Source organism: Denticeps clupeoides, chromosome 2 (genome assembly GCF_900700375.1).
Source record: "Denticeps clupeoides chromosome 2, fDenClu1.1, whole genome shotgun sequence".
Lineage (NCBI taxonomy): Eukaryota > Metazoa > Chordata > Actinopteri > Clupeiformes > Denticipitidae > Denticeps > Denticeps clupeoides.
In genome coordinates this window covers 13,385,147-13,396,476 of record NC_041708.1, presented here as the reverse complement: position 1 = coordinate 13,396,476, position 11,330 = coordinate 13,385,147, and the positions used below count along the sequence as shown (strand labels likewise).

The 11,330-nt window shown below is 38.8% G+C and overlaps 2 protein-coding genes across 6 annotated transcripts; one reads left to right on the top strand and one right to left on the bottom strand.

Annotated features, from left to right (window-relative positions):
- Positions 1–96: 96 nt before the first annotated feature.
- bccip (BRCA2 and CDKN1A interacting protein) lies at positions 97–2,785 on the bottom strand. 2 transcript variants are annotated; one of them, XM_028970208.1, is made up of 7 exons: positions 2,510–2,785; positions 2,283–2,357; positions 1,867–1,947; positions 1,613–1,738; positions 1,176–1,363; positions 537–705; positions 97–298 (listed from the first exon to the last, which is right to left on the bottom strand). In XM_028970208.1, exons 1-7 carry the CDS (start codon positions 2,648–2,650, stop codon positions 128–130), a joined length of 951 nt encoding a protein of 316 aa, XP_028826041.1. In that variant the 5' UTR covers positions 2,651–2,785; the 3' UTR covers positions 97–127. The 2 variants fall into 2 exon arrangements, with proteins under 2 accessions (XP_028826041.1, XP_028826042.1); XM_028970209.1 differs by having other exon boundaries at positions 1,649–1,738; positions 2,510–2,784.
- On the top strand, positions 2,689–11,237 carry uros (uroporphyrinogen III synthase). Of its 4 annotated transcripts, XM_028970213.1 has the most exons (10): positions 3,394–3,444; positions 3,832–3,915; positions 4,021–4,104; positions 4,186–4,282; positions 4,918–4,989; positions 8,013–8,087; positions 8,179–8,262; positions 8,555–8,640; positions 9,104–9,202; positions 10,875–11,237. In XM_028970213.1, exons 2-10 carry the CDS (start codon positions 3,853–3,855, stop codon positions 10,995–10,997), a joined length of 783 nt encoding a protein of 260 aa, XP_028826046.1. In that variant the 5' UTR covers positions 3,394–3,444; positions 3,832–3,852; the 3' UTR covers positions 10,998–11,237. The 4 variants fall into 4 exon arrangements, with proteins under 4 accessions (XP_028826045.1, XP_028826046.1, XP_028826043.1 ...); XM_028970212.1 differs by lacking the exon at positions 3,394–3,444 and adding an exon at positions 2,689–2,733 and having other exon boundaries at positions 4,021–4,282; XM_028970210.1 differs by having other exon boundaries at positions 4,021–4,282.
- Positions 11,238–11,330: the final 93 nt, after the last annotated feature.

Here is an 11,330-nt window from a genome sequence, read left to right as displayed (position 1 = left end):
CAGATTTTTTTTTTATTTGTGCCAGTTTAAAGTTAAATTAAAACTGTAAATAACCTTTCATTATCATTTTAATGGTTATTAAACCACACTAGAATGTTGAACTGAATGGGTTCTTTATTTGGCAAGGTCAAATGGTGAGGTTTTCTTTTAGCTTCTCCATGATATCTCCCATCTTGTCCATTGGAATCAGCATTACAGTGCGATAAGGCTTCATTGGAACATCACTGAAGGACCACCTCCCTGACAGACAGGAGTCTGCTTCATCTTGGACAGAGTAGTGGAACTTTAAAGTGGCATGCTGCAACAGAGTACCAGAGATCATTGAATCAGATGGAGGATGTTTAAATAATATGGCTGGAATCAATATGACAATCAATTTTACAATCACTGATTAACTGATGTTTGTCAGTGTCATTTGAAATGTGTGCTTTCTAATGCATTTGTTTGACCTGTAATTCAGTTTAGCAATATAAACTCTATAGTCAATATACTTGGTATTATTAGAAGATTTCTGGGCCCTATATTAATAAACAGACCTCATAGAAAAACTCATCTTCTGCATTGAAAAACATCATCTCTTCCTTTGGGGATCCTCCTCTGCCAGAAATGTTTTTCTTTACTTCCTTGCAAGTTTTACTAATCATTAGGCAGAAATGGCATTTTCCACTGGGCTTATTGGTCCGCTGGGCTTCTGTGACTTCCTGCCTGTGAGAACAGCAAGACAGGTTAAAAACAATGAAATATGTCTCCAATTCATCAGCCTTAAAAATGCAATGACAGTATATGAATATATAAATCATATTTATTACATATTACAGAACAACCATCTCCAAACAGAACACACCTAAAGATTAGTCTTATCTAGAGCACCTAGATCCTGAGGAATCACATGACCATTGTTGGCATTATGAATGCTGAGCCGCATGTTTATAAATCGAGTTTTTCCACTGTGTATCCTGAATACAACAAACACGTTTTACAATGAACAATTATGAAATTGCTTAATAAGTGACTAGTAATGTTCATAAATATTGCAACTACAACTTACCGAATGTGTATTGCATTTTTCAAAAACTCCTTCACTGCCCATATATTATTTATGATTATGATTTAAAAAAAAAAAAAAAAAAAAAAAAACTTCATGAGGAAGAGTGAGAATCTCTGTGATTACTCACTGTAGCTGCTTGTGTAGTGGTAGTGCAATCTGTGGGGGAACGTTGATAAATCGTTCACAGAGCAACAGCCCCACTGGCCTGGATGGGTCGCTTAGGGCTTTCTCCAACTGCTCCATGACACTGGGTGGACAGGCTTTTTCACAGTGACCCAACAGGAGATCTTTAATCTGCTCTACACACTCCACACCCTATTGACGGGAGAAAATAATACAAGCTAAAAAGCCAAAACCTTCACAAACTTGACTGAATCAGTGTCAATAAAAATGAAAGGTACAGTCTTCACATGTTTTATTAGTGCATAATCATAATTAGTGCATAATCAGTGCATAATACTGATTGCTGTACTTTGTAAAGATGCACAAAAATATTGTGTGCATTTTACTTGTGCCCAACTTTTATGATATAATAACAATAACTATAACAATGCAGTTGTTTACCATCCCATTGTATGAGCTTCCGGAGTGCAAAGTCACCTTTCTGTCAGTCATGTTTAGCATGCTGATGAAACCAAGCACTTCGTCCGGATCATCATCATCATCACTGTCCTCCGGTAGCTCTGCTTGCTAATCCAGGACACCATAGCAGTGCCATGTTAGGGTGAAAAAGCAGATATTGAATCATGGAACCACAAATAAAACTCATTTGCCAAGGCTGTCAAGACTGCAGCACACTGATGGAAGTGATCCCCCACCTTTATAGTGCTCCCAATGTGATTCTGCTGAATGATGATGTCCGTGAGCTCAGATGTGTTCACGTGGGCTTTCAAAAACAACTTTAAGGAAGTCATATGATTTCATGATTGTCATGACACTATAAACACACTCTCTTGTCATTAGAGACACTTTCAAATAGGTATGTTAGGAGAGATTATAAATCAGTTGTTGCTATCCAGTTGGTTCCAGATATATTCTATTAGCACTCTGCTTCAGAATATCTAGTTATAACATAACACTAATAGTGAAAAAACAACCATGGTGTAGTGTCTGTAACAAAAATGGTAGAATATGTCACACACATTTCAATGCAGAGATCAGTGTGTGTCCTGATGTGAGGGACATAACCTAAATTTGGTTTTCTTATTAAGAACACAGTATAGAGTAAACGCACCTGTTGAAGGAGTTTCTTTATGCCGTTGAAATCATTGTCTGATATTGTATGAGCTTCAAAGTCTATGACCACTTCCTGAAATTAAAATATAGGTCATTACACCACTGAACCTACTCAACTCTTAGCGGATACAGTGGATTTAAATGCATTTCATTGTCAGATGAATCAGTAAAACACAGGTAGGGAACTTCATCTTTATGGACAAACGTCTCACTCAAGTCTCCTACCTCGTTAATCTCTTCTTCTGTATCCTCGCTGTCCTCTTCCGAGTCACCCTCATTCTCCGATCCCTCCTCTGAGCTCTCGGCTTCCCTTTGCTCGGGGCTCTTCCCGTCTCCAACAGCTCGTCTTTTCGCGGATGAAGCCATGCTTCTAAACACCAAGCCACGCTGCGGAAGGGGGTCAAAGTTCAAAAGCGTTTGCGTTGTAAAAGTGTGGGGAAGCTGGCACGGTGAGCGGCCATTTTGACACCGTTTCTAAGGCTTCTAACATTATTCTATTGTAAAATTTGAGCCAAAATGGCGGCAGTTTCTTTCAATCGTCAAGGTAAAAATGGCAGTCAAAGACGCTTCGACATTTCAATATAGGGGTGTTTGTAGTTAGTGTTTGACTAAAGCTTTTTACTATTTACTTATTTCTACTATTTGGTTCGAGTTATTAATGGATTATGAATAGTACTATATTTAAATTAAAACTAACCATATCCAAAATAATATAGATATATATTTTTTACATTTCTCTCAGTTATATCTACCCAGAACATATTAAATGGGCTTGCCTTCCTTGTCAAAGCCTATCGACTTTTTCTCCGTAATTCAATAGTTTGCTGGCTTTTCAATACTAGAAAAATAATGGTTTTAGTTATGTTGTAAGGTACACGTTTAAACTACAAATACGATGTAGTTTAAATGTAAGCAAAGCAAAACCTATTTTAAGTGTTATATACTATTCAAGTAATACGGTTAATATATGGTCATTATGCACTTTCCAGTTCAATTCCATGTTATTTACAACCTAAATTGATAAGTGTTTCAAATACCTCGACTGACATGTTTTCTCAAATTCTCCGATTTAGCCAATCGGATGTTGGCTTTTTGCTCACGTGACTCACGTGCGGAAGTAAATAGAGTCATGACTGGGTCGGTAGCAGTGTTGAATGCAAGTATGTGCGTCCGTGTTGCCCTGTTTAAGTAAAGAAGAAACACAGATTCATTCTGGGCTAAATTTGCAGATGTTAGCAAAGAGATTTATTGCGAGTGTTAAGAAAACGCGTCAGTTGTATTACTTGTGTCGGACTGTTTTGTCAAATGTTTATTAACTTCCCTATGTCCGCCTCAAGGTAGCAGTATTAATGTTTGTGTATCTTACCTATCACGCCCAATAAACGCATGTCTTGTCTTATCAGTATGACCCTTACTGGGCGTAAACAATACTTACGCCCAGTTTACTGGCTTTTTTGCAGCAGCATGTTCGAGATATGCAGACATATGGCTAGTTCTAGTTCTAATGTCATTGCTGACAACATTTTTAAGCTGGTTTCTCTCTTTAGTGACCTGAACCTGTCTGAGGCATGAAGGTCCTGCTTTTAAAAGAACCTAGAGAAGGTGCCAATGGACCTGATCCTTACTTTAAGGTACATACAGTATGTAAGCCCCATTCTGCTTAGTAAATATGGGGGCATTATTTTGTGGAATTATATGCTTCAGCTTTCACTGACATTTTTTATTTTTCTTTAAAGGAGTTATCAGCTCGTGGACTCAAAGCCACCTTGATCCCTGTGCTGTCCTTTAAGTTTGTGTCTTTGAATGTGTTGAGTGAAAGGGTTTGTATCACTGAGCAGATTTACCAGTGTACATTTTACTCTTCATCAAAATCATCAATTTCTTTTTCCTCAACTGTCCAGCTTTTTCAGCCTGAGAATCATGGAGGCCTAATTTTTACCAGTCCAAAGGCAGTGGAGGCTGTGAAAATGTCTCTTGACACATATAACAAAAGGGAAGGTGAGTTTTAACATTTTACCTATACTAGTAGTAGTAACCCGCTGACTAAAAAATAAATAAATAATCAGAAATCAGAAAATCCACTGGGTGCCGTTACGATTAAGCAATCTGGTGCAATTTCTATAAATTAGAGAATATTGGGTACTGACTATGATGCAGTAGGTAAATAGTAGGAAAATAGTTTTCTCTTTGGGGACCAGCTTTGTCATATTTGGGTTAAATCCTTAAAATACTTCATATAAAACTTAAATTCTACCTATATATATATGTTTGTTTGTTTGTTTGTCATTGTCGCTGGCAACATCTTAACATGGACACCTAAAACATAAAATGAAAATTCAGTTATTTATTACAGATATCATATATAAATGAAACATACCAACATTCACCCAAGATGATCAGCAAAAATAATAAATACAATACATCAATAACAATTTATTCGAAATTCTAAGGGATTTTACACATGTAGCACAGTAACCGCAGATGTCCACTAGGTGTCAGTGTTGGTAAAGTAGTTTTCCTTTGTAGAAAGTAGTTATACTTTGAGGTAGAGGGGTGGTCAGCAAGCCTTTGATTGTGCATGTTGGATGCCGCTTTACCACTGATCAGTCAGCCAGTCTTCTTGTGTTTGCCAGAGTGGAATGTGGTGAAGGACCAGTGGAACGCCAAAACCATTTACGTGGTTGGGAAGGCCACTGCAGCATTAGGTAACTGACCTCACCACATGCACAAATTTTTTACATTTATTTATTGGGTGAGGGGAGGTTGGTGGCCTAGCAGCTAAGAAAACAGCCCCGTAATCACATGGTTGCCGATATATCAAGGTGCCACTGAGCAAAGCACCATCCCCACACACTGCTCCCTGGGTGCCTGTTATGGCTGCCCACTGCTCCTCAAGGGTGATGGGTTGTGTGCACCGTGTGCTGTGCTGCAGTGTTTCACAATGACGATCCTTTCACTTTCGCTTCATAACAACGGAAAGTACATCAATGTATGTAAATTGCTTTATTGGTGATGTTGCAAATGGATAATAAGACTCCTGTGTAAATTCAGCTGGTCAAGGGACAACGCACCTTTGTGATTCACACTCACATGCTCCTCTTTACCTTGTCAGTTAATGACCTGCTAATTGAAGGGGTCCTGGCTCAATGGCAGCACCTGCACACTTCAGGAGTGAGTCAGGAATTGTTCTTCATCCCAGTGAATTTAGGGGAAGGCTGTTAAGACGTCGCACTTTGCCTCCCAAAACGCTGCTGATGTGTGTTTACAGTGGGCTCTGCACCTGACAACCTCCTGTTTGTTTAATACTTTGCTGTCAGGTGCTCTGTTTGCTTTTAAGCACTTTCTTTGTGTAGCAACGGATTGTCTTTTGTAAGTGGAAGTGGCACAGCGAGGAGAAATAAAATGACTGAAGATTGCATTGAACAGGTACAGGTGTTCTGCTAAATGTAGTTTAGTTGATTAATTGGTTGAGAAGAAGACTTCTTGGGTTCACGTGTCCCACAAAGATGCTGTGTAATTTGTACATAAATGTGCCTTCTAATCTAATTTAAGTCATTGAAACCATTCAACTGTTAAAGCTCTTTTTGGATTGTGCTGTCAATCAAAAAAATTAAGAATTAATCACATATTTTGCAATGAATGAAAAAAATCCCAAACCGCATGTGCCATGGTGTGTGTGCGATTAAACATTTTTATCCAGTCGTACCTGAACCCTCTGTGTTTGAGCGCCTTGGCAGTCATGTGTCTTCATTAGATATTATTTTAAATGCGACACCCAAAAAGGTGTGACCCAAATTGCCTGTAAAACTCATTCACTGTCCATCTCCATCTTTATGAAGGGATTTCTTTGGCTTGGAAAAATGTCACATTTGTGTCATAGGTCAGACAGGAAGTAAACACAGTGCAGCTGTGTCATTGCTGTTATATTTTTAAAACGCTAAAAAGTTAATTGCAGCTATTATGGAACATTCTAAGTGCTTGGGAAATATTAAATTAATGTGTAAACAAATAAAACTAATATTTATTGTCTTTATTATAAAGTGTGTGGGTGTGGAGGGGTTGTAAAAATAATTTTTATACAAATAAACATTTATCTAATGCAAGACAAATTAAGAGTAAAGACTCATTTATAATCCTTTTATGTACAGAAATAAGGACATCTGAGTCATTCCCTTCAGCCAATACTGCCTTGTGCAGCAATTATGTCCTTGTCGGTGATAGAATTGATATATGGTGCTCAGAATAAATGAGTACACCCCACTACATTCATCAGAAAATCTTTAGTTTCCTTTCAGAATCACTATTTTCTATGAGATACCATACTACAAAATACTTCCACAAATGTGGGCCATTGATTTCAAACAAGCTTTGTTAATTTGCACACACAAAAAAGTGATTTTCCTAACAAATTAATTCAAGCCCATGTTGCCAAAATTAGTACACCCCAATTATAGTCTTAGGACACACCTAGGACACACCCAAAAAAACACACCTAGGATTTTCTAGGGCCCATTCTGAAAGAGATGGGAGACTACTGGAACTTTGTACTCTGGAGTGATGAGACATATATCACTGTTTTTGGAACTAATCGTAAAGGTGAGGATTTCAAAGAGAAATGCATGGTGCCTACAGTGAAACATGGTGGTGGCGGTGTCCTTATGTGGGGCTGCATGAGTGCTGCTGGTGTTGGGGAGCTGCATTTCATTGATGGTATCATGAAATCAACAATGTACTGCTCTATACTGAAGGAGAAGATGTTGCCATCACTCACTTGGTCGTCGTGCACTTTTCCAACATGACAATGATCCAAAACACACATCTAAAGCTACTGTTGCATTTCTGAAGAAGAACAGGGTGAAGGTAATTGAATGGCCAAGTATGTCTCCTGAACCCAATCAAACACCTGTGGGGAATTCAGAATTTTGTGGTCTCATTATATTATTAACCCAAATTTCATGTTATGGAGTTAAACAAGTGTTCAAGAAAACCCGGCCTTGTTAAATTTCTGGAAATAGTTTTTTTGTTCATTGAGGTACTGATTAAATTTGTACTTTTTAAAGGGGGTGTACTCATTTATGCTGAACACTGTATCCACAAGAGGATTAAGACAAGTTTCTGACATTCCCATAACAAGGAATATAGTGATGGTGGAAGAGGTTGTAATAATGTATTTATTCTTTCCAGCGTGGTCTCAGGTGTTCTGTACAGAATTTCTGTCCATGTATCAGGAAGAAATAACTTCAGGCAGAACATATAGATGACATCTCTCTTGTCTTGTTAGTGACTCTCTTTATTTATTGTCAATACTGTCTCCACAACATTTAGTGAAAATAGGCACAAATATGGCCAAAATAAACGCAGGCTTTTACGCTGAAGTCCCGAGATGTTATCAGTACCAAAGCAGTAGCCGCAGTACTATAGGGCATTGCTGGCCTAGAGGCTGAAGGAGCAGGCACTGCAAGGATCCAATCCAATAATAATCAAGGTGCCACTGAGGTGCCCATGAACAAGTTACCATCCACACAATCTGCTCCTCATGGGTGCCCACTGCTCCTTCACCAGGAGGGTGAAAGGTAGTCGCAATAGACAATAAACATTTTCACTTCATAAAACACAGGCGATGTGGAACACTGTACAGAAATTACAATCTAGTAAGAGTTTTAATGCAACAGTCTAATATGTAGTTGCTGTTGTAGATGTCACCTCCACCTTTTTGGATGTTTTGCAGTGGAAGAGCTGGGTCTTTCTGTGCTGGGAGAAGACACAGGAACGGCAGATGATCTGTCTCGACTCATTCTACAAAGTACAAAAGCCACCAGTTTGCCACAAAACATTTTTTTAAATGACTTTGTTAAATGACTTTGTTTGCCAGTTCTTGTGTGGTGTTTTCACAGGGGAAGATTCGAGAATAAAGGCACTTTTGTTCCCCTGTGGCTCCATCAAAAGAGAGGTTCTTCCCACAGCTCTCAAGAGGAATGGTGAGACCCTCCTGTGAAGTGACTGTATGGCATATCTTTTACTACCTTTTTTTTTTTTTTCCCAATAACACCACGCATTAGAAGCACTTCTCAAATCCAAGTAGGAAATGAAATCAATGTTTTTGGCACGGTATGTCATATTGAATAACCCCTTGTGCCATAATCTTTTGAATCTCCCTGTGAGTCCCATGAGAGCTGTTTTAATTAGAGCTTTGTATTTAATTTCAGCTCCACAAAATAAGAGCATTTTGTTGTTATCATTGTTGTCACTTTTTTCTTCATTCCCCTTAAGGCATCCCCCTGGATACCTTGACAGTCTATGAGACAGCTCAGCATCCGGACCTGGAGAAGAACCTCTTGGACTATTTCACCCAGCAGGTAATGTGTGGGTGTATATGCAGTAATGACTTCCATTGATTTTGTCCCTTAATGAGGAATTGGGTTGTTGTGGTAAGGAGCAGGCTGATGTGTGGGAATGAACTCCCACTTCCAGTGCCCTTCAAAAACCAAGTATCCCTGATCTCCTAATTGTGACTCCCAGTGGACCCTGTTTTTACCCCATCACCCTTGGTGAGCAATGGGCAGCTTGAAAGGTGCCGGGGGAGCAGTGTGTGAGGATGGTGCTTTGCTCATTGGCACCTTGGCAGTTCGGGATTCGATTCTGCCAAGGATTCGAATGGCAACCTTCTGATAACAAGTCTGTTACCTTACCCGCTAGGGTAACCTCTGCCCCTGTAGTGACAACTGCTGACTTATGCGTTTTTTTTGTTTGAATCAGACACAGTTGTGACCTGAATGCCATCTTGTCTTTACATGTGCTCACATGCAAACATTTTCACAGGGGCTTCCTGCAAGCATCGCTTTCTTCAGTCCATCAGGAGTGAGGTTTTGCCTAGAGGCAGTGCAGAGACTGTCAGGGCCTCGACTGAGCCAGATAAAGGTACGGTGCTCTGTCAGATGGCGGCACATCAGCAGCACTGAGCTCTGATCTCAGTGGAGTCACTGAAGGGGGCTTGCCATGATTCAGAGAGCTGCGGCGCAGCGCCAGATCCAGCAGGCCAACTCAAACTGAAAAGGAGCTTGGGTGGTGGTGATGACATGAAAGTTATCATTTCTTCTTATGGTCCAACGGAGGCAGTTCATAGCATTTTAACTGATTGGGATCCTGTTTGATCCTTTTAATTTACAACAGATTTCACATAGGTGTCATAAAACTCTACAGGAACCAAGGAGCAGGCAGGGAAAACTTTGTATAAATTGTATACAATCCAGATCAGAGCAGCCTGTTGGATGGCAATATTTCACCCACTGTTTAGATGTTTATAAAGTTTTGAGAAATGCACAAATACTGGTTTTCACAAAGTTTGCTGCTTCAGTGTTTTTAGATCTTTTGTCAGTTTTTTCTGTGGTGTATTGAAGTATAATTACAAGCAAAACCTGACTAATGGCAACACATTCTTTCATGATCAGTGCTTGGAGTTTGTCAGAAGTTGTGGGTTTTTGTTTGTCCACCCACCTTTTGAGGATCGACCACAAGTTCTGCATTGGAGAAAGGTCCAGGGAGTTTCCTGGCTATGGACCCAAAATTTCAGTGTTTTGTTCTTAGTTATCACGTTGACTCTATGGCTTTAGTTATCACTGGCTCTATGGCACGGTGCTCATTCATACTGGAAAAGGCATTGTTGTTCACCAAACTGTTCTTGGATGGTTGGAAGAAGTTGCTGTCAGGTTTTGGTTTAGGTACCATTCTTTATTTATGGCTGTATTCTTAGGCAAAATTGTGAATTGTCTCAGGATGCTTTGTTGTTGGCACAAGACAGGGCTGATGGTAGCACTCACCTTTTCTTCTTCAGACAATCATTTTTCCAGGTGCCCCAAACAATCAGAAAGGGCCTTCAGCAGAGAAAATGACATTATCCCAGTCCTCAGCAGTCCTTTTACTTTTTTGCAGAATATCAGTCTGTCCTTCATTTCTTGGAGAGAAATTGCTTCTTTGCTGCCCTTCTTGACATCAGGTCAACACTTGAAACTCTCTCCTTGCAGTTTTTGAAATCTGGTTGATTTAGCAGCAATATCAGTTTCTATCTTTTATTTAAAGTATTTTTTTCTATTTTCCTTTTGATGTGCTATCTGTCACTGTTAAAATAAACCTACCATTAAAATGATACTGTTCTGAGACTTTACATTTCTTTGTCATTGGACAAACTTACAAAATCAGCGAGGGGTCAAATTATTATTTACTCCACTGTATGTAAATTGATATCTTTGTAAAAAGTATTTGTGTCATTCTCAAAACTTTTGCCTATGACTGTACTGCTTTTTGATGATTGTTGAAATGGTAAAACAGGATAATGTTCAATAGGCAGTTGATGGGCAGTGCAATAATATTACCTATTTCCCTTTTACCTCAGAATTCTACAGACATAATGACAAAGTGAAAAAGTTTTTTTTTTGTTAAATAAATAAATAATGATTTATAAAATATTGTACATTTCACGAATGGTCCCATCAATATATTAATATGTAATTAATTACTAAAATTTTATATTCTTTCATTATAACACAAATTATTTATTGAACAAGAGTATTTTGACTTCTCGGTGTGATTTCAGTTTGCTGCTATAGGCCCTACTACAGCAGACGCCATGGCTGCAGCAGGACTGAGTGTCAGCAGCTCGGCTGAGAAACCCACAGCCCAACACTTAGCATCAGCTATAGCAGAAGCTCTTCAGTAACCAGCACTTCACCTCTTTACACTGGACAGGACAGTATCTGCACCTTTTAATGTTACTAGTTACTAGTGGTTTATAAAAGGAATCTGTTTGAAGACTTTAAGTATGTGTATTTTCCCCCTATTTTCTTCTACAATTTAGTACAAATATGTTTGTGTATATTACTGAACATGCATTTCATATTGTCATATTGCCACAAGGAACAATAAAAAAAGAGAACTACCCTATGTAAAATGAGCAAAAGTTATGAAGACCTGTTCATTATGTGTCAATTTTACACTTTTGTCAGATTTGTTTTTTTTTATGATTAAACACTTCACAGCTATCAGCAATTTT

Bases quoted from the DNA above. Each gene is read 5' to 3' on its own strand.
- bccip (XM_028970208.1), bottom strand. From the start codon at position 2,650: ATGGCTTCATCCGCGAAAAGACGAGCTGTTGGAGACGGGAAGAGCCCC. The intron at 1,364-1,612 runs GTAAACAACTGC...TCCCGTCAATAG, and splicing joins GAAGCTCATACAATGGGATG to GGTGTGGAGTGTGTAGAGCA. The intron at 299-536 runs GTCTGTTTATTA...ACTCTGTTGCAG, and splicing joins AAGATGAGTTTTTCTATGAG to CATGCCACTTTAAAGTTCCA.
- uros (XM_028970212.1), top strand. From the start codon at position 3,853: ATGAAGGTCCTGCTTTTAAAAGAACCTAGAGAAGGTGCCAATGGACCT. The intron at 4,283-4,917 runs GTGAGTTTTAAC...TGTGTTTGCCAG, and splicing joins CACATATAACAAAAGGGAAG to AGTGGAATGTGGTGAAGGAC. The intron at 8,263-8,554 runs GTGAGACCCTCC...ATTCCCCTTAAG, and splicing joins CACAGCTCTCAAGAGGAATG to GCATCCCCCTGGATACCTTG.